Here is a 24,163-nt window from a genome sequence, read left to right as displayed (position 1 = left end):
ATGCAATGTTATACAATATCTAACAAAAAAGTCTACAAATAAATTAGTACACATTGTTTGAATTAACATTATGTACTAATAATATTTATATTATTAATGATTGATAACACTTAGAAATTATTATTAGACTTATATAAATCCTAATAACAGATTATATTTATTATCAGCTATATAATATATAACACTACTATAAAATAATTTATAATTACTATTATAAATTACTGATAATACTTATATTTTATATGTTATTATATAGCATAAAATAACAATTTGTAGACTTATTTATTTCCTATTTAATATAATATATAGTAAATTAGATTATAATTATTAGTTATACTAAATATTGATAACACTTAATTGTTATCAGTTATTATATAATTATTACTATTATTGCCAAAATTCTTATAATTATTATTTTAACTTCATAAGTAATTATTATTATAATTACTTATCTATTTCTTATTATTACTTCTTTAATACTATTTATAATTACTTGATAATTATTATTAGGGATTGATACTAATAACTCTATACAATATATTATTAGATAAAATATTTGTTATTATTGAGCTATTATATTTTAGGAATTATTATTTTATAATTATAATTTTTAATAATTGTTAATATATAATATAGATACTTATATGTTATTGATAATTTTACTAATATGAATTTTAATTCTTACTATATAATTATGCCTTATAATTGACACTTAGTAATATAAAATATTTATTATATTAGTTATTTAACTAATTATATAGATAATAGTTGTAAATAATATTATAACTTATAATTATGGTAACTATTCAAATATACTATATATATTGCATATAGTCCTCCAATTAGTGAATAATATCTATTATGCACAACAAATAATCACACTATTTATTTATTTCGAAATTGTTATATATATTCTTTAATTACAACATATTACTAAAACATACACTAAAACATACACAAAAATTCACAAATAATTATTATTCAACACCATACAATATACTAAAACATTAATATCTACTATGCACAACAAATAATCACACTATTTATTTATTTCAAAATTGTTATATATATTCTTTAATTACAACATATTACTAAAACTACAACTAAAACATACACAAAAATTCACAAATAATTATTATTCAACACCATACAATATACTAAAATATTATCACATTAAGAATAAACATATAAAAAGTTTACAATTTTTCTTTTTAATTCATCCAAACAACACAATCCATATCACAAATTAAATCCACAATAAAAATGTAACTAAATAGAGTTTAGTATATACCTTGTGCTCAAAATAAATTCCTCTTCAAAAATAAAAAATTCTCAACAATTCACAACAAATGATCCTTCAAAAAATACACAATATTAGTTAGTTAAATATATATAAAAAAAACATTGACAAATATTACGTAAATTACAAACAAAATAGAGAAAAAAATAATTTACCTTAATGCTTATAATTCCTTTGCAAACTCTCTCTCACACTAACTCTCTCTCACTCTCACGTTCTCTCCCTCTCTCTAAAACTCTCTCTCTCTCTCCAAATTCACGCACGGCAGAAAATAGAAATGACTCTATTTTCCCGTGCGTAAAACTTTTATATTCTGCTTCTTATACAATTAATATTCGGATGCTCATTAATTAACATTCGAATGTTAATTTACCCACCGAACGTTCACTTTGTAACGTTCGAACTTATAATTATCCCGCCTACCATTTATATAGTACGTTCGAACTTAACTTGATAACGTTCGAACGTTATACTTAAGGTTCGAACTTACTGTTACTTTTTGGTTTAAGCAGGAAAATTCCCTCCGAATTTATTATTACGTCCGAACGTTATTAAAGAAGATTCGAACGTAAATTTGACTATTTTATTTTTACATAACTGAAGTTAGTATAATATATAAATAATTTAAATATTAAATTATAATATTAGTTAATATTATATTAACTAATAATATAAAATATATTATTATATTATAACTATAATATAATAACTATATTTTATATTATAGTTATAATAAGTATATATGTAATATACTATATAGTACTAATTGTCTATTATACTAGTATAATAGTAGATATTATACTATATCTAATAACTATATTAAAGTAACAAAGTTATTAGATAATATAGTATAAGTATTATATAGTATATAAATCTATATATAATAACTATATAATATATTTAACGTTTAAATTATAGTATATATTATAGATATAATATGCTACTAGTATATTATATAGTATAACTACAACTTGTATAATAATATAGTATATATACTACAAATATATACTATATTTGTGTATACAATTAGTGTATATATATATCCAACAATATATATGGACTATAGTAGTATATTAAAGTCATATACTACTATAGTCTATATGTTTGTATATATATATTCAAATGTTCGACTCAAGACTGCTTGGTTACGGGAAACAATCTTGTGCTTTCTTGGATAATGAATTCCACTGCAAAGGAGATTCGAGGTAGTCTTCTTTACTTCAATAATGCTGCTGACATCTGGAATGAATTAAAGATTCGATACCTGCGTAGTGATGGTCCAAGAGTATTTGCTTTGGAAAAATCCTTGAGTTCTATTTCTCAGGGCTCAAGTTCAATCACTGAATACTTTAGTGGTTTCAAAGCACTATGGGATGAATATGTTAGTTATCGTCCCCTTCCCACTTGTAATTGTGGTTTTATGGAAAAATGCACCTGTTCAGTATTCAAGAATCTTGCTGATCAACAACAAGTTGACTATGTCATGAAATTCTTGATTGGATTACATAATTCTTTTTCAGCAATTCGTAGCCAACTATTGCTTCTATCTCCCTTACCATCAATGGGCAAGGTTTTCTCCTTATTGATACAAGAAGAAAGCCAACGTTCTTTAACTAATGCAGTACATATCCCTCTTGATTCCCATGCTATGGCTGCTGCACAACCATTCACACAAACTTCTTCAAATGCTGTTAAATTCAGCAAAGTCATAGGTAAAACAGATGTCATTTGCTCCCATTGTGGATTTTCTGGACATCTTGTAGATAAGTGTTTCCAACTTATAGGCTATCCACCAGGATGGAAAGTGCCTCGAGGAAAAAGAAGTAATTCTACGCGATTGCCCAATGCAAACTTTGCATCTTCTATGGAGCAAAACTTAAACAACCCATCTATGTTCTTTTCTCAAGAGCAAATACAGAATTTGATGACTCTTGCAAATAGTCTATCTATTTCTTCTATCAATTCCAATCCTGCAGCTAACACTGTCTCTACATCAGGTAATAATCCCATTCTTTATTCAGCCAATGTCTCATTAAATCCTATCTCTCCTTGGATATTAGATACTGGAGCAACAGATCATATGATCTGTTCTCCTCACTTGTTCACCTTTATAAAAATCCCACCAAGAACTTCTTCAATTCATTTACCAAATGGTCACTCAGTTCCTATCATCTTTACTGGCACTGTTAAATACTCTCCTGATCTAGTTTTACACAATGCTCTCTATGTTCCTTCTTTTCACTTTGTAACGTTCGAACTTATAATTATCCCGCCTACCATTTATATAGTACGTTTGAACTTAACTTGATAATGTTCGAACGTTATACTTAAGGTTCGAACTTACTGTTAATTTTTGGTTTAAGCGGGAAAATTCCCTCCGAATTTATTATTACGTCTGAACATTATTAAAGAAGATTCGAACGTAAATTTGATTATTTTATTTTTACATAACTGAAGTTAGTATAATATATAAATAATTTAAATATTAAATTATAATATTAGTTAATATTATATTAACAAATAATATAAAATATATTATTATATTATAACTATAATATAATAACTATATTTTATATTATAGTTATAATAAGTATATATGTAATATACTATATAGTACTAATTGTATATTATACTAGTATAATAGTAGATATTATACTATATCTAATAACTATATTAAAGTAACAAAGTTATTAGATAATATAGTATAAGTATTATATAGTATATAAATCTATATATAATAACTATATAATATATTTAACGTTTAAATTATAGTATATATTATAGATATAATATGCTACTAGTATATTATGTAGTATAACTACAACTTGTATAATAATATAGTATATATACTACAAATATATACTATATTTGTGTATACAATTAGTGTATATATATATCCAACAATATATATATGGACTATAGTAGTATATTAAAGTCATATACTACTATAGTCTATATGTAACTATGATATATATATTATACTAACCTATTATATATATAATTATTGTGACGCCCCCAAATCCCCACGTACGGACACGGGAAAATCGAGACGTCCGGATGGTGACAACCCGGGTCACCACCCTATCGACGAGTGCCAAGTGTGTGCAAAAGCAACAAATGTGCACGAAGAAATACGCAGCGGATAACGAAAGTCATATAACTAAGTACCAGAATTTTCTTAATATAATACAAGCCGTTTAAAACATACATAAATAAAATATTACAAAACACAAATATAGTTTTAAACCAAATTATAAAGCATAACTTCGACTCAAAACTCCGGCGGAGCCGCATCCTCGGGCTCAGCCTCCTCCTTCTCCTCGAATCCTGCACCAAAATCTACGAAACCAAAAATGGTACCGCAGGTAAGTAAAATCCAAACACCACCAGATAAAAGCATATAGAACTCAAACAATATGCATGAAGTGATGCCAATGCGCAAACCCATAAAAACATATTTTTCCACACACGCCAAAAACCCATTTGGCCCAAAAACAAACCCTTTCCAAATATCACGCCAAAAGTCACATTTGGCCCATATCCATCTTAAACCATTATCCAATTTTATCCGTATGCACCATGACCTCTCCTAGGGGTCATCCGCACACCCTGGCTCCAGTGCCACACCCCAGAGTACCGCCACGCATGTGACACCTAACGAGTGATGCCCAGTTTCGTGCCCCGCACGTTCGTAGTCAAGCATCCTCTAGCCCTCACCAACGAAGGGCCACGGAGTCGGTGCGTAGAGCGATGCCCAGTTCCGCGCCCGGCGCGTTCGTAGCCAAGCATCCCCTAGCCCCTGCCCCGTTGTCACCCAGCGACAACCCAGGGGACATCACTCAGTTTATTCCGCTCCCAAGTGACCAGAGGAGCTCCACCGAGATAATACCCCATCCCGGCTTGGGGTCGTGATACACACGCACCCGTAAGTCCACTTACGCCAATAAACAGGCTTTTCTCAATTAAAGAAAAAACACACGTGCATGCACCATGCAAATGCTAAATCAATGCACAAAATAATCAACTAACATATATCAATCAAACAAGCAACTCCATCCTCCATCCATCCGACCCCCAAACTCCTCGGACTCAGTCCAGAATCAACCAACCAGTAGATAAATTATTGAATGAGCAAAATATATTTAAATCTGAAAATAGGGTTTGGAAAATATTTACAGCGCTATATGGTATTTTTAGAAAGCTTGCGGCGTTGCAAACGGCGGAGAAAAAGCAACGTAACAGTGAAAATTCACTGTGGCTGTGGGTTGTAAAATACCCACTTTTGAACGGGGACAAACCAGGGCTTGGGATTGATAGGGAATGGTCTAAGGATGATTATGAAGCTATTGGAAGTGGTGGTTGGCCGTGGGTGGCGGCGAAAACGGTGGAGGGAGGCTAGATTTCCCAAAATGGAAGGCTAGCTCGTGGGAGCTGTTCCGGTGGCTATTAGCGGCCGAAAATGGGTGGGTTAGGACGGCAAGAGACCGGTGATGAAGTGGTGAAGAGGTGGTGGCCGGAGGTGGAGCAACGGCGGCAGATCGGGGCAAAAACCGTGGGGCTTCAAGGGCGTTTTCCGGCCAAACGGCTGGCCGGATAGGGCTAGGATTTGGTGGGGTGGTGCGCCGGAGGGAGGGGCTTCGACCGGTGGGGACGGTGTGCTGCACGGGGACCGGACGGCGGTGGGTCGAGGGGCTGAGCTGGGTTACGGCGTGTGAGAGGAGAGATAGAGAGAGACGGAACGCACGGGAGAGGAAGGAAGAAGAAAAAGAAAAGAAAGAAAAAAAGAGAAAAAAAGAAAAAGAAAGAAGAAAAAGAAAAGTGAAAAAAAGAAAAAGGGAAAAAGAGATGTAGTTAAGAGATGAGGTCCAATCCTCACTCCGGGAAAACAAAACAAAACCGCCGAGAAAGAGATTAAAAACCGCAAAATGACTAAAATAAATAAAACACAACATCAAATAAATTAAAACCAATTTTAAAACACAATAAATTAAAATAAATAAACTAATATATTAATTAAAATAAAAACAACCCTTCAGTGAAAATACACGCAAAAAGCAGGTCATCACATCCTCCCCCCCTTAAAAACAAATTTCGTCCTCAAAATTTGCAAGATCAACCACCAACTTAAAACAAGCCACATAAAATCACATAAACCACCTATGACCAAGATTAAGATACATACCTTCATTATTCAAACAAGTACGGGTACTGCTCCCTCTTGTCCGCTACTCGCTCCCAAGAGAAGTCTTGAGCTAACGGATCTCCCCACGCCACCTTAACCAAAGGTATCATCTTGGACCTCAACTGTTGCTTGTTCCAATCTATGATCTGCAACGGAACAACTTCATAAGTGAGATCCGGTTGCAACTGAATACCCTCTGGGTCGACGAAGCGTGGCTCTTGCTGTCCAAAACTCTTCTTCAGGGATGATACGTGGAAGACATCATGAATATCCCCAAAATAATCTGGCAAAGCAACTCTATAGGCGACGGACCCTACCTTCTCCAGAATCTGAAAAGGGCCGACATACCTCGGATCCAACTTCCTCTTCTTACCAAAACGCTTAACACCTCTCATGGGAGAGACTTTAAGGTAAACCCAATCACCAACTTCAAAAGATAACTCTCTCCTCCTGGTATCAGCGTAACTTTTCTGGCGACTCTAAGCTGCCGCCATTTTATCTCTGATGATCCAGACTTGGCTTTGCATCTCTTGAATTATTTCGGGTCCAATTATCCTACTCTCCTCGACTTCATCCCAACACAAGGGCGACCTGCACTTTCTCCCATAAAGAGCTTCATAGGGAGCCATCTGAATGGTCGCATGGAAGCTATTATTATATGCAAACTCGATGAGCGGCAAATGGTTTTCCCAACTCCCTTGAAATTCCATGACAAATGCTCGCAACATGTCTTCAAGGGTCTGAATGGTGCGCTCTGATTGGCCGTCTGTCTGCGGGTGATATGCAGTACTGAACTTCAACTAAGTACCCAAAGCTGCCTGCAAACTCTTCCAGAATTGCGACGTAAACCTTGGGTCTCGATCCGACACTATACTCTTTGGTATGCCGTGCAGCCGCACTATTTCTTTCACGTACAAGCGTGTCAACTTAGCCAAGGAGTCGGTGTTATTAACAAGCAGGAAATGAGCACTTTTCGTTAACCGATCAACAATCACCCAAACAGAATTTTTCCCACTAGGCGTTCTCGGCAAACCCACTACAAAGTCCATCGTGATGTCATCCCATTTCCACTCAGGAATAGGGAGGGGTTGGAGTATACCTGTAGGTCTTTGATGCTCGGCCTTCACTTGACGGCATGTGTGGCATTTCTCAACATATAAGGCAATGTCCTTCTTCATTCCATCCCACCAGTAATTTTTCTTCAAGTCCCGATACATCTTTGTACTGCAGGGATGAACTGAATAAGGGGCCGCATGAGCTTCTGCCATGATCCGCTCCTTGAATTCCGAATCTTTGGGGACCACTCTGCGATCTCGGAACCGAAGTATCCCATCTTTATCCATGCTATAATGCAACGGCCCTCGAGATTTTCTGACTCTTTTTCTGATATTCAGCAGCTTTGGATCCTTCTTTTGAAGAGTCTTCAATACTTCAAAATTAGTTACCCGAATATCAAGAACTGAAGATAAAATCTCTTCTTGCTGCGAACTCTCAATAAGGAGCCTTCTCATCCCACAAAGCAACGAATCCAATTCTGACGGCTCGGCTTCATCTTCCAAGTGCGACTTTCGGCTCAAAGCATCAACAACTATATTAGCCTTCCCCGGATGGTACTTGATCTCACACTGATAGTCACTGATTAGCTCTAGCCATCGCCTCTGCCTCATGTTCAAATTTTTCTGGGAAAACAAATGCTTCAAGCTCTTTTGATCAGTAAATACCTCGCAAGCTTCCCCATACAAGAAGTGCCGCCAGATCTTGAGAGCAAAAATAATCGCAGCCAATTCTAAATCGTGCGTCGGATAATTCTTCTCATGGTCCTTTAGCTGATGAGATGCATAGGCAACAACCCGTCCTTCCTGCATAAGGACACAACCCAAACCAAACTTAGACGCATCACTGAAGACTACAAATAGCTTATACGGTTCTGGGAGCGCTAACACTGGTGTCGTCGTCAACCTGTTCTTTAATTCCTGGAAGCTTCTCTCACACTTATCTGACCAAACAAATTCTGTATTCTTCCAAGTCAAAGCTGTGAGAGGTCCGGATAGGCGAGCAAATCCCTCCACAAATCTTCGGTAGTATCCGGCGAGCCCCAAGAAACTCCGGATCTCGCGCACTGTAGTCGGGCGCTGCCATGACAAAATGGCTTCTACCTTACTAGGATCAACAGCCACTCCGTCTCGGGAAATCACATGCCCAAGAAATCTAACTTCTTCCAACCAGAATTCACACTTGCTGAGCTTGGCGTACAACTGGTGTTCTCTCAATTTCCCAAGTATCAGACGAAGATGACACACATGCTCTTCAACATCTTGGGAATAAATCAGAATATCATCGATGAATACTACCATAAAGGAATCCAGATAAGGTCGAAATACTTGATTCATTAAATCCATGAAAGCAGTAGGGGCATTAGCTAACCCAAACGGCATCACCTTAAATTCATAATGCCCATACCTCGACCTGAAGGCAGTTTTAGGCACATCCTTGTCTCTGATCCTTAGCTGGTAGTATCCCAACCTCAGATCAATTTTAGAGAACACGGCTGCTCCTTGAAACTGATCAAATAAATCATCTATCTGCGGGAGAGGGTATTTATTTTTTATGGTCACCTTATTCAATTCTCGATAATCTATGCACATACGAAGGGTTCCATCTTTCTTTTTAACAAACAAAACTGGTGCACCCCACGACGACGTACTAGGCTGAATAAATCCCTTCTCTACCAGCTCTTGCAACTGAGTCTTCAACTCTTTTAATTCAGCTGGTGCCATGCGATAAGGAGCTTTATGCACAGGAGCCGCTCCAGGTTCCAAGTCTATAACAAATTCCATTTCCCGCACAGGGGGTAGTCCGGGCAAGTCATCCATAAACACATCGGGAAATTCTTCTACAACTGGAATGTCTACCAAAGACTTCTCCTCGGACGGCATGGACACCATCTGAACTAAGAATGCATCCGCTCCCCATGTAATCTCTCTTCTTGCTTGAATTGCCGATATAATTACCGGCTTTTCTTTCAATTTACTCCTCGCAAATTCCAGACAATCACCATCTGGAAGCTGAAAGCTAATTATCCGACTTCTGCAATTAATACTCGCAAAATATCGGTATAGCCAATCCATCCCGAGGATGATATCAAAACCCAACAGCTTAAACACCACCAAATCAGCATCCAAGAACCTTCCCTCAAAATTTAACGGGCATCCCAAAGCAACCTTGGAACACCACACCATTTCACCATCGGGTAGAGCCACTACCATAGACTTCGGCAACGGTTCCGTGACCAAATTACACACCCGAACAAAAGTGGAAGATACAAATGACTGTGACGCACCAGAATCTAACAAAGTGCAAGCATAAAACTCATACAAACGGACTCTTCCTGAACCAAACACATTAACCCATGAAATCCAAAAAAGCAAAGGAGAAACCAAATATACCCAAAAATTAAATCCAACTTAAAATTAAATTAATCTATACCTATAATTACTCCAGCATCATGGGTCGCTGGTGCCTCATCATCCACCTCTCCGGGTGTGACAGCATAAACCCGGGCTTGCACTGCTTGTCTCGGATTGGTTCTTCCACCGTGTCTACCTCCACGGCCTCCTTGAACTCTGACGGGGCATTCCCGAGCAATATGTCCCACTTGGCCGCACCGGTAACCCTGGGGTCCACTACTCAGCCGGCACTCGCCCTCATGGGCTCTATTACATGCTCCACAAATTAGCACCCGTCCTCCCATACGAACACCTGAGGACGTTTGAGGTCGAGTTCCGGTCTGCTGAACAAATTTCTGAGGCAAACCTGAGCTGCTTCCTTTACCAGAAAAACTCCGCCTCTTATGTCCTGGAGGGGAGCCCATACTCAGATTATTTTCTCGCTCCACAAGGGTGGCCACATCCACTAATTCCTGAAAAGTGGATATCCGATGGCTGACCACCATATGGCGTATATCAGGGCGTAGTCCCTCCTGAAAACGATCAGCTCACATCTCCTCTGAGGCGATAAGGTGGGGAGCAAACCGCCCAAGTTCTATGAATCTCCGGGCATACTGTTCCACTGTCGTGCCCCCTTGGACCAAATTTGAGAACTCTCTTGCCTTTTGCATCCTTACCGCTGCGGGAAAGAAGCGGTCATTAAATTCCTTCTTGAAGCGCTGCCAGGTCACAGCAGCAAAAGATCCCAATTCTGATTCCAGCATCACCCTCTTGGTATCCCACCAATCAGACGCGGTACCTTGCAACAGATAGCTGGCGTATAGTACCTGTTGCGCCTCGGTGCATCCACACACCTCGAATGTTCTTTCCAGGTCTTTGATCCATTTTTCAGCTTGAAGTGGATCCTCTTCTCCAGTGAAGTGTGGGGTTCTATGCGCCAGGAAGCGCTCATAGGTGCATCCGGCTTGCACCATGCTACTGGACCCTCCTGGGTACATCCAAGGCCCTCCCTGATGTGGCCAAGGACCTCCTGGTTGTGGCCAAAACCCTCCTTGCTGTGGACAAGGCCCTCCTTGTTGTGGCCAAGGACCCCCTTGTGATGGCCAAGGACCCCCTTGTGGTGGCCAAGGTCCTCCTTGTTGTGGCCAAGGCCCTGTCTATTGTGGCCTAATATTCTGCTGCATGAACTCCGTCATCTGTCGTATTGCCTCGGCTATGGAGTCATCTCTTGAGGTATTGTCCCGTGGCGCCTGAGTAGATTTCCTTGGTCTCCCAATTTTCCTGCCACCACAACCTTTGACCCTCCTTTAAGAAAACAAATAAAACCATCATAAAACCAACAAAAAACAAAACCAACCCCACACAGCAAGAAACAAAAGAAACCAGCATGCAAAACATAACCAAATAAATAAAAACAAACAAACAAGTTCAAACAAATAAAGCAAATAAAATAAATTAAATAACTGTACTTAACATAATTTTAAAACACAACTTTAAAAGTATTCTGGTACTAGCTACGGGACATGTGGTTTTACCCAGAGCCAAACCGCTCTGATACCACCTGTGACTCCCCCAAATCCCCACGCACGGACACGGGAAAATCGAGACGTCCGGATGGTGACAACCCGGGTCACCACCCTATCGACGAGTGCCAAGTGTGTGCAAAAGCAACAAATGTGCACGAAGAAACACGCAGCGGATAACGAAAGTCATATAACTAAGTACCAGAATTTTCTTAATATAATACAAGCTGTTTAAAACATACATAAATAAAATATTACAAAACACGAATATAGTTTTAAACCAAATTATAAAGCATAACTTCGACTCAAAACTCTGGCGGAGCCGCATTCTCGGGCTCAGCCTCCTCCTCCTCCTCGAATCCTGCACCAAAATCTACGAAACCAAAAATGGTACCGCAGGTAAGTAAAATCCAAACACCACCAGATAAAAGCATATAGAACTCAAACAATATGCATGAAGCGATGCCAATGCGCAAACCCATAAAAACATATTTTTCCACGCACGCCAAAAACCCATTTGGCCCAAAAACAAACCCTTTCCAAATATCACGCCAAAAGTCACATTTGGCCCATATCCATCTTAAACCATTATCCAATTTTATCCGTATGCACGATGACCTCCCCTAGGGGTCATCGGCACACCCTGGCTCCAGTGCCACACCGCAGAGTACCGCCACGCATGTGACACCTAACGACTGATGTCCAGTTCCACGCCCTGCACGTTCATAGCCAAGCATCCTCTAGCCCTCACCAGCGAAGGGCCACGGAGTCGGTGCGTAGAGCGATGCCCGGTTCCGCGCCCAGCATCGCTCGTAGCCAAGCATCCCCTAGCCCCCGCTCCCGTTGTCGCCCAGCGACAACCCAGGGGACATCACTCAGTTTATTCCACTCCCGAGTGATCAGAGGAGCTCCACCGAGATAATACCTCATCCCGGCTTGGGGTCGTGATACACACGCACCCGTAAGTCCACTTACGCCAATAAACAGGCTTTTCTCAATTAAACAAAAACACACGTGCATGCACCATGTAAATGCTAAATCAATGCACAAAATAATCAACCAACATATATCAATCAAACAAGCAACTCCATCCTCCATCCATCCGACCCCGGAACTCCTCGGACCAGTCCAAAATCAGCCAACCAGCAGATAAATTATTGAATGAGCAAAATATATTTAAATCTGAAAATAGGGTTTGGAAAATACTTACAGCGCTATATGGTATTTTTAGAAAGCTTGCGGCGTTACAAACGGCGGAGAAAAAGCAACGTAACAGTGAAAATTCACTGTGGCCGTGGGTTGTAAAATACCCACTTTGGAACGGGGACAAACCAGGGCTTGGGATTGGTAGGGAATGGTCTAAGGATGATTATGAAGCTATTGGAAGGGGTGGTTGGCCGTGGGTGGCGGCGAAAACGGTGGAGGGAGGCCGAATTTCCCAAAATGGAAAGCTAGCTCGTGGGAGCTGTTCCGGTGGCTATTAGGGGCTGAAAATGGGTGGGTTAGGACGACAAGGGACCGGTGATGAAGTGGTGAAGAGGTGGTGGCCGGAGGTGAAGCGACGGCGGCGGATCGAGGCAAAAACCGTGGGGCTTCAAGGGCGTTTTCCGGCCAAACGGTTGGCCGGATAGGGCTGGGATTTGGTGGGGTGGTACGCCGGAGGGAGTGGCTTCGACCGGTGAGGGCGGTGTGCCGCACGGCGACCGGACGGCGGTGGGTCGAGGGGCTGAGCTGGGTTACGGCGTGGGAGAGAAGAGAGAGAGAGAGAGACGGAATGCACAGGAGAGGAAGGAAGAAGAAAAAGAAAAGAAAGAAAAAAAGAGAAAAAAAGAAAAAGAAAGAAGAAAAAGAAAAGAGAAAAAGGAAAAAAAGAAAAAGGGAAAAAGAGATGTAGGAAAGAGATGAGGTCCAATCCTCACTCTGGAAAAACAAAACAAAACCGCCAAGAAAGAGATTAAAAACCGCAAAATGAATAAAATAAATAAAACACAACATCAAATAAATTAAAAACCAATTTTAAAACGCAATAAATTAAAATAAATAAACTAATATATTAATTAAATTAGAAACAACCCTTCAGTGAAAATACAAGCAAAAAGCAGGTCATCACAATTATATTCAGACGTATATATTATTTAGAAAATTAATATTTATAATAACTTTATGTTAATATATAAAGTTACTATATATATTATAGTTAATAGTATAGTAACTATAGTATATATTATATATATTTTATAGTTAATACTATAGTATTATATAGGAAAGTATATTATATATATAGTTAATAACTATATAACAATAGTATAATATACGTTAGTTATTATACTATTGTTAATATTAGACTATATTATATACTATATTATATAATAACTATATTATATAATATACTTATTATATAGATACAATAGTATATTAACTATAGTGTAATATATGAAATAAACATTGGTAAATTTTTAAAAAGTCTCCTCTCTAGAGCTTTCAAGCTTCGGAGGTGGTGTTTGTTTACAGTCCCGTGGCTATCATGGCTAGCGGAGAACGTGGTGGAGCTGAAGTCTTAATGGATCAATGGAGAAAGTTCAAACTGTCCGAGGAGGAGGAAGAAATAGTGGAGCTAATGCAAACTGGAAATAAAGAGATTGACCGCAAGGGAGAAAAGAGTTTGATAGGAAGGGTCTGGTCAGATCGACCAGTTAGCAAAACACTGATTAGTAATGCCATGGCAAAAATATGGCGTATTAGCAGAAGGGCAGTCTTTCAAGAAGTGGAACGCAACACATTTGTAATCTCATTTGAAACTCATGCAGACATGTACAGAATTCTTGATGGGAAACCGTGGTCTTTTGATTCATCTTTGCTTGTCCTGATCCCATACGAGGGGAAGTTATGCCTCAGGGAAATAGTATTCGACAAAGAAACCTTCTGGGTACAAATACATAACTTGCCTTTAGGGTGCATGTCTATGGAATGGGGAAACCAAATCGGTAGCTCAGTGGGAAGGGTTCTAGAGGTGGATGTGGAAGAAGATGGTACCGGATGGGGAAGGTTTTTAAGGGTAAAAATAGAACTAGCTTTGATGAAGGCAATCCCAAGGGGGCGCTTTATCATCGTAGAGCAAACCAAGCACTGGGTTTCTTTCCGTTATGAAAACTTACCCCGAATCTGCCTTAAGTGCGGATGGATTGTTCATGGAGGGACGGGTTGCCTGGCTAAGCAGGCAGACCAAACAGTGGAGGGAGGGTCGGAGGCTCAGTTTGGATCATGGTTAAGGGCAGAGAGCTTCTCAAAACGAAGCTTATTCTCTAACCGAAACAACAAGGGAAGGGAGGCCAGTGGGCAAGTAGAGGTGGGGGGTGCAGGTGGAAATGAGGTAGATGACCGGATAGCCAAAGTCAGAAACGTGCATTCTAGCTCAACCTTCTCCAACACACAGGGTCCAGGGACAGTCGAAGCTAGAAGAAGAACAGTGGAAAAGGAGATAGTATGTACCACAGAAGTGTCAGAGGAAGGTATGGCAACCTGGGTCGAGGTGCAACAACCCGGTATGGGTGACACAGTGACAGCAGGTCAGCAGAAGGAAAGAAAAGGGCGGGAAGAAAAGCTTGTAGAAAAACAGGAAAGCAGGCCGGGTCTTGCTGTTGGGCTTGTTGGTGACCCAGACCTATCGGCCCCAAAGCCCATCAACCAGAGGATTACATCCTCCACGGCTAGTTCTCTGGCCAATGAGATAGACAGAGTTGCCTGCACTGTACAGGAGACACAGAGTAAAAGAACTGATCGAAGATGGAAGAGGTTAGCAAGAAATATGAAGAAACCACCCTCCTCAACCGTGGTTACCCGATCCCAAGGGGAAAAACGCACATCATTGGAGAGTATAGCAAACTATAGCCCCCTGAAAAAACATAAGTCATTGGCTACTGATGGCATACTGGGAAAGGAAACACTCTCAGTGGAAATGGTGGAGGCTGCTAGGCAGCCCCACCAGGGATTATGAATATCCTAAGCTAGAACTGTAGGGGGCTTGGGAACCCCCAAACAGTTCAATTCCTTGATATGCTGATCAAGGAAAAGAAGCCCGAGTTGGTCTTTCTAATGGAGACCAAGTTATCGTATACAAAAGCTTGTAGGATATCAAAGAGGTTCAGGTTTCAAGGTTGTGTAGTGGTAGAGGAAGTGGGAAGAGGGGGGGGGGGGGGACTTATGCTTATGCGGAAGGAAGAGAGTATGGTAGAGCTCATCAATTACTCTCAATACCATATTAATGTGCGTATGAGTGATGAATCAGGCAGTAAGAGTTGGCTGCTATCTTGTTTCTATGGCCATCCTGTTACAAGTTTAAGAAATAAGACTTGGAATTTATTATCATCTTTTAAGCCTGCAGATGGGGGATGGGGTGTCATAGGTGATTTCAATGAGGTCCTGTTCAGTGATGAGAAGGAAGGAGGAAATCCTAGGAGTGAGCTTTTGATGAGACAGTTCAGAGAGGTGATGGAGGAAGGCAGGTTATGCGATCTGGGATGGGTTGGAAACAAATTCACATGGAGCAATTGCCATGAAGGTGAATCCTTTACGAAGGAGAGATTGGATAGAGCCTTAGCTAATGTGGAGTGGAAATCTCTATATCCAGTGCACACAGTTGAGACTCTCCCAGCCATCTGTTCTGATCACAGCCCAATATTGTTAGAGTTCAGTATTGAGAGGTGCTCATTTCGGAGATGGCATCATTCCTTCAAGTATGAGGCCAACTGGAACTATGAGGAGGGTTGTAAAGAGGTAGTAGCAGAAGCATGGAACAAACATGTGGGAGAGAGGAGCAGGATGGAAGTTTTGATGGGAAAGCTGGAAATAACCCAAAGGAAGCTCAGCCAATGGAGTAGGAATTTGAATAGAGAAAGGTTGGAGGCTATTAAAGTAAAGACTCACCAACTAGGTCTCTTACAAAGGAATGCAGGGTCAGGGAACTCGAGAGAACAGAAAAAGCTTCAAGTAGACCTTAGTCTTCTTTTAAACCAAGAAGACATTAAGTGGAAACAAAGGGCTAAAAGACACTGGTTGGTTGAAGGGGACAGAAACACCAAATTCTATCATGCCTGTGTGAACCAGAGAAGAAAGAAAAATACCATCAGGAGAGTGAAGGACCTGAATGGGATTGAACTAGTGGAGAAAGAAGCTATAGCAGAACGTTTTAAAACCTTTTTCACTTCAGTTTATCAGTCTACTCAACCAGATTCAACATGCATCAACAAGTGTCTGCAGGGAATAGTTCTTAAGGTTTCAAATCAAATGAGATCTAAGCTGGAAAGGAAGTTCACTACAAAAGAAATAGAAGTGGCTCTAAAGCAAATGTCTCCCTTCAAGTCACCTGGACCCGATGGGTATAGTGCAGGCTTCTATCAAGAACATTGGAAGATTGTGGGGAAGGATGTGTCCAGTGCCGTTTTGGAGTTTCTAAGTTCAGGAATAATGCCATGGAGAATGAACCATACCCATCTAGTCCTCATTCCTAAGGTAAACCAGCCTATCTCAGTCCAAGACTTCAGACCTATATCCCTTTGTAATGTTGCTTACAAGCTAGTTTCCAAAGTATTAGCAAATAGAATGATAGGGGTCTTGGATAAGGTTATATCGTGGAACTAAAGTGCCTTTCTTCCCAACAGGCTCATCACCGACAACATTATGGTGGCTTTCGAGATGTTACATACCATGAATTCAAAAAAGAAAGGAAGGGAGGGCTCTATGGCAATTAAACTAGACATGTCAAAAGCCTATGATAGGGTGGAGTGGGACTTTTTAGAGGCTATCCTGATTAAGTTGGGTTTCGGCTTGAAGTGGACTAATCTTCTTATGAACTGTGTCAGATCAGTTACTTACTCTACAATATTGAATGGCATACTAGGAGAGGTGATAACACCCACAAGAGGATTGAGACAAGGTGACCCTTTGTCACCCTATCTATTTCTTCTATGTGCTGAAGCTCTCAGTTCACTTCTAAATGGTGCTGAACAAAGAGGTATCATCAAGGGGGTTGCAGTATCAAGGAATGGAACTAGGATTAACCACCTACTTTTTGCAGATGACTGTGCTATTTTTTGCAGAGCTCAACTGGTGGAGTGGTACCAGATCAAGGGACTTCTGTCAATATATGAGGAAGCATCGGGCCAAACACTGAATAAAGAGAAGACAAGTGTGTTCTTCAGCTCCAATACAAGGGATGAAACAAAGAACTTTATTTTGCAGCAGATAAATGGCTCAAGGTGTAACAACTATAACAAGTACCTCGGACTTCCAACAATTGTGGGCAGATCGAGATATAACACATTCCAAAGTCTTAAAGAAAAGGTGTGGAAGAGGGTCAATAGTTGGAAGCATCGGTTCCTTTCCACTGCTAGAAAGGAAATTCTTATAAAAAGTGTGTTACAAGCTATCCCAACCTATGCCATGAGTGTTTTCAAGATACCAAGGAAACTACTAAAAGAAATAGAAGCTATCATAGCCAAATTCTGGTGGTGTCAGACAGAGGCAGGAAGAGGTATTCACTGGAAGTCTCGGAGCAGCATGGGGACAGTCAAAAACCAAGGTGGGTTGGGATTCAGGGATTTTACTAGCTTTAATAGGGCTCTATTAGCAAAACAACTGTGGAGAATGATTAAAGAGCCTCAATCATTGGTCTCAAGAGTATTCAAAGAGAAGTATTTCCTGAACTGTGATGTGATGGAGGCTGAATTGAAGGGTTCTCCATCGTATATATGGAGAAGCATCTGGTCTAGTAGGAACCTGGTGAAAGAATGATTAGTATGGAGAGTGGGCAATGGAAGAGACATATCAATATGGAAGGAAAAGTGGCTGCCTCGACCAGTAACATACCAAGTACAAACCCCCCCCCCCCATCACTTTGGATTTAAACAGTAAGGTGAGTGATTTAATCAATGTAAACACAAAGTCATGGAAGGAGGATTTAGTCAAGGCCTTTTTCTGTAAAGAGGAAGCAGACTTGATACTTTCAATATCCATTAGCAAGAGAGGGGCCAGTGACAAAAGGATATGGGCAGGGTCGACTAAAGGAACGTTCACAGTCAAAAGTGCTTATTATATGGATACTTGTCTTTCAAAAAGAAGTAGGGGAGAACCCTCTTCAGGAGGGGATAGTGCAGGGATGTGGAAGGACTTGTGGAAGTTAGAAGCCCCAGGGAAAATCAGAATGTTTGTATGGAGGAGCCTATCCAATGTACTTCCAACCAAAGATATGTTGTACAGGAAGAACATTGTGGAGAATAACCTCTGTCCTATCTGTATCAGAGAGACTGAATCTGTAATACATGCACTGTGGTCCTGTCCAGCAGCTCGAGATGTGTGGGGAGATGACAGAAGCAAGCTAAAGAAGTGGAACAGCTCCTTCAGTGATTTTCAGCAGTTATGGAAAGAAATGTCTACAAGACTCGACAGTGAGGAGCTACAAATGGCAGCAGTGATGTGTCACCTTCTATGGAGAAGGAGAAATGCTTTTGTCTTTAAGAACCAATTCATGAGTCCTGAGTCCATCACAACAATGGCTCAGGCTGAAGTTTCAATGCTGAGGGAGGTTAATTCCATGGTTAGTAGAAGGGTGGAGGAAGGGGAATTGTCTGCAATGGCCAGTAGACAGTGGCAGCTTCCTGAGTGGCCTGCAGTTAAGGTGAACTTCGATGCTGCTTTTGACAAGTCTTTGAATAGAGGTGGAATAGGCATAGTAGTTAGAGATTGTGAAGGACAGTTAAAGGCATGCCTAACTACACCAAGGAACAAGGTGTTCTCGGCTGCCCAAGCAGAAAAAGCAGCATTGCAAAGGGCATTGGATATGTGTATAGACATGAAGTTGACCCAGGTTGTATTCGAAGGAGATGCTAAGGCTATCATAGAGGCTGTCAATTCAAGAATTGAGGATCTTTCGTGGGGCGGCCAAGACACAGATGATTTGCAGAATGAGATGAGGCTTCATCCGGGATGGAAGCTGTCTTTTGTTCACAGGTCAGCAAATGGAGCAGCTCACAATGCTGCAAGGTTAGCTATTAAGGAATCCAACGAGAGAGTGTGGACTGAGAGTGGACCCTTGGCGGTTAAAAACTTTGTTTTGAGTGATGTATCTATTGCAATTGCAAGTTAATCAATGAAAGCAGGTCTTCTATCAAAAAAAAAAAAAAAAACACTATAGTGTAATATATATATAGTATACTATACTATATACTTTATATATATAGTATACTATATATATATTATTCACTATAATAATATAGTTTAACATAAATAAGATAAAAATCATAATTATATATAATTATATATACTATTTTATATTAATATATATATATAATAGGTAACTATAGTATTGGATATATAAATAACTCTATATACTACTATATAATATATACTATATATATTAACATATTAAATAGTATATAATATATATATTAATATTATTACAATAATATATACAATAATATTATATAATTATTATATATACCATCGCGGTAGAGTCTTAATTTCCTGTAATTTATCAAAATGGAGAAACCAGGAATGGCGCAAATTCTTATTCTGTCGTAAGAATGTTTTGTTCCATGCTTGTTGATAATCGTAGTAATCGAAATAAGGAGGATCATATGGCTGAGAAAATCTTCTCGTCAAGTACGGGCTTTTTCCCCACTGTTCTAAGGTAAGAACTTGTTTAATAGTAACTTTGTGGAATGCAATGACCGGAGTTGCAGGTGGAGAAGGTTGAGATTGTAAAGAGCAGGGGATTTCAGAGATAATAATAGAATCAGTGTCTACTAAAATAAATTCATAAAAGTTCTGAGTCTTGGTAATGTTCTGGGGAACATAATGCCAATCTGGTAATAGAAAAGCGTCAAGTAATTTTTGAGGTTCAGATAGATGCTGTAATTCTGATTCAATAGGAAAGACTGGATGCCAATGGGATTTAAAGATAATAGGAGTTACAGAGGGCTGAGATAAAGGTGGAGGATTAATAATTTGAGAAGGAGAAGAACTAGTAGAAGAAACAGCTTTTGAGTATGTGGGTAATTTTGAAGAGGATAATGGTGAAAATGGATTATAGGATGGCCTAATGTTTTGTGGTAATGTCCCTAGTACTGTATAGGGTTTTGGTGTGACGGAAGGACAGGGTGAAGGATAAGGAGGAGAAGGTGATTTGGCATAGGAGGATTTGGTTTTCACTCTGGACTTTGAGGAAGACATGATTTTCCCTGTAAGAATTCTCGGGATAGAAAATCAGGAAGAGAATTAGAATCTCCTTTAATATGCTCAATATCAAAATCAAAAATACTTAAAATAGCTTGCCATCTTGCAAAAATTTGTTTAGCAGCCAAGTTTTTAACATCTTTTACTAAAACTTCCTTGGCTGATTTGCAATCAATTCTAAGTAAAAACTTTTGATTCAAAAGATCATCTTGAAATTTAGAAATGCATAATACAATAGCTAAAATTTCTTTTTTAATAGTACTGTAATTCTTTTGAGCAGGATTCCAGCATCCTGAATGAAATCGAGTAATCTGTTCTTTTCCATCTGATAATTTTTGTTTCAAAATTCCTCCATAACCAAGATCAGAGGCATCTGTTTCAACAATTTTAAAGGCATCAGGTGATGGGAGTCCTAAGCATGGTAATTTCTTAACATGGGCCTTTATTTGTTTTATAATATTTGTATGTTCCTCTGTCCATGGAGGTGGATTCTTTTTTAATCTCTTGAATAATGGTTCACATAAAGGTCTAAGTGCTTGATAAAAATCAGCAACATAATTTAAACTTCCTAGAAATCTTTGTAGTTGTTGCTTATCTTTTATTTCATCAGGGAATTTATTAGCAAATTCTATGGCCCTACTTATTGGGGTAATAGTTCCTTGATAAATATCATGTCCAAGAAATCTAATCTTGTCTTGGAATAATTTGACTTTAGATGATGAAACTACTAATCCATTTTGTTTAATGATTTGAACAAAGGTATTTAAATGTTTCCAATGTTGTTCAATTGATGAAGAGAATATTAATACATCATCTATATAAACTATAGAAAAATGGGTGAAAGGTGTAAATATTTCGTTCATAATATTTTGAAATTCACTAGGAGCATTTTTTAATCCGAAAGGCATAACATTCCATTCATAATGTCCAAAAGGGACTGTAAATGCAGTTTTGTATCTATCTTTTTCAGCAATCTGGATTTGCCAAAATCCGCTTTTCATGTCAAATTTTGAAAATATAGTAGCAGCATAAAGTCGGGATAATAAATCTTTTTTATTAGGAATAGGGTATCTAATCCATTGTAAAACTTTATTTAAAGGCTTATAATTTATAACTAATCTAGGAACACCTCTTTCTAATTCTGCTTGTTTTTGTACATAAAAAGCAGCACAGCTCCATGGTGATTTGCTATTTCTAATAAGTCCTTTAGTTAATAGATCATTAATTTCTTGTTTACAGAATTCTAATAATTCTTTATTCATTTGAATGGGTCTGGCCTTAGTAGGAATATTCTTTTCAGAAAATTCTTTTTCATAAGGTAATTCGACTATATGTTGTTTTCTACTCCAAAAAGCATTAGGTAAATTAGAGCATACTTCGTTTTCAATTATATTTTTGAAATTATTAATTTTTTGGATTAATAAAGGATCTTTTAATTGTTCTTCAATTCTTTTGTATTTTAATTCTTGTTTTAAGAAATTTATTTGTTTTTCTTTTCTTTTGATTTTGACTTTTGTTAAAAAATTAATTTCTTTAGTCAATGATGCTTCTTTTAAGGAATTAATCTCTCTTGAGACTGGAGGGAATAAAAATTTAAATTGAATTTCTTTTCCTAATATTTTAGTAGAAATTCCTTCTTCTGTTACAGAGAAAGGGTAAAGTAAAGCAAGAAATGGGTTTCCTAATATTACTTTGGTGTTGATATTTTTTACTAGAATGAATGTTGTTTTAAAGCAAATTCCATTATTACATATATGCGCATTTGATAATTTATAATTTATATTTAATTTTGCTCCATTAGCTTGAGATAATGTCTCTTTTGTTTTTTCAAAATATTTAGAGGGTATTATTCCTTCTTGTATGCAGTTTAAATCTGCACCTGTATCTAATAAGGCTATTGCAGAAAAAGAGAATTCTTCATTAATGGAAATAGTTACTTCAGTATACCATTTTTGAAAATTCATTTTATTAAGTATGTTTATAAAATTATCTGATTCTTCTTTTGTAATTTTTACTGAGCTTTCTCCTTGTTCTTTTTTATGAGTGTCATTATTTTTATCTATTTTTAATAGTATAATTTCTTGTAATAATTGTTCATTAGAAACTTCAAGTTTGGTGTTAGAAGCTTTCAAATTTCTAATTTCTTTCTTTATTTCATTAATTTCTTGATGTAAATCTTTTAAAGTAATATTTTGTTTTTCTGATTGAAATCTATTTACTATTTCCATAAAATCATATGATGAGGGGGTTGAATTGAGTTCAAAAGTCTTGGGATTACTAAAAGTATCTTTTAATTTTTCTAAATATTCTTTTCTTTCTTGTGGATTATTAATTTTATCTATTAATTCTAATATAATATTTTCATGTGAAGATAATACGTTAATAGTTTTATTACAGATACAATTATTTCTATCTAAACAATTACAAACATGAATTTCATCTTCTTCTGACTTGTTATCAGAAGATTGTTCTGAAAAACTTGATTCTTTTAATTGGTAAATTTCATCTTCTTCTGAAGAAATTTCATCTTCTTCACTTGATTGTATAAAGATATTTAATAATTTTTCTTTTACTTCTTCAGGTATATCTAATTCATTAATTTCTTTTTTAACCTTACAATTTGATGCATAATGTCCAACCTTTCCACATTTATAACATACAATTTGTTTTTTCTTTTTATTAAACTTTTTTGTATTCTTTACTGGTTTCTTATATACGGATTTTTCATTGGGTTTTTTATAAGGTTTCTTATAATTTCTTTTCTTAGTTGGATAAGTTTTATAAATTCTTTTTCCTTTTTTGTGTCTTGTAGAAGGAGCTAATAATGGAGAATAACCAAACTGTTCACAAAAGGTACCTAATTCTTTTGTAGCAAATTTCTTTTCTTTTTCCATTTGCTTTTTTAATCTTATATCATTACACATAGTCAGACCAGTTCTATTAATAGAAGATATTATATCTCCATACGTAAGATTAATAAAATCAATAGTACCATCTGATTTTACTAAAGATTCTCGTACCTTTTGGGCGAAGTAATATGGAAGTCCGGCTATGAACTTTTCCTTCCAGTATGGTTGTTGGCAATCATCTCTGATCATAACTTTAGTTAGAAAGACATCTTTATACCATCTAAAATCAGATAATCTAGGACATCTTAAATTGATTAATAAATCACTAGTTCTTTCTTTAAATTGGGAAGGATCACCTACAAAATGTTTTGTTAATATAAATATTAGAGTATTAACAGCATCTTCTATAGGTTGACCATCTTCTGTCTTAATCTCCTGTAGATTTTCATCATGCTTATAGGCACTTAATATTCTTATTCTTTGTTCTTGTGTAAGATAATGATCCCACCAGCCTTTTAATTGGCCAGTGAATCCTGTAACTAGAACATGTGCTACTTGATGATCTGATCTTCTACTGGCTTTATAAACATTAGCTACCATAATCATTTCTTGAAAATGATTTAATATTTCATATT

General features: G+C 37.7%; 1 protein-coding gene across 1 annotated transcript; it reads left to right on the top strand.

Moving 5' to 3' along the window:
• The first annotated feature begins 2,477 nt into the window (after positions 1-2,477).
• LOC122316121 lies at positions 2,478-3,608 on the top strand. Its single transcript, XM_043132660.1, has one exon. It carries the CDS (start codon positions 2,478-2,480, stop codon positions 3,606-3,608), a length of 1,131 nt encoding a protein of 376 aa, XP_042988594.1.
• The last annotated feature ends 20,555 nt before the right edge of the window (positions 3,609-24,163 follow it).

The sequence above is a fragment of the Carya illinoinensis genome, chromosome 7, assembly GCF_018687715.1.
Source record: "Carya illinoinensis cultivar Pawnee chromosome 7, C.illinoinensisPawnee_v1, whole genome shotgun sequence".
Lineage (NCBI taxonomy): Eukaryota > Viridiplantae > Streptophyta > Magnoliopsida > Fagales > Juglandaceae > Carya > Carya illinoinensis.
Note: the sequence above shows the minus strand (reverse complement) of the source record. Positions and strands in the feature narration are given on the sequence as shown.

Bases quoted from the DNA above. Each gene is read 5' to 3' on its own strand.
- LOC122316121 (XM_043132660.1), top strand. From the start codon at position 2,478: ATGAATTCCACTGCAAAGGAGATTCGAGGTAGTCTTCTTTACTTCAAT.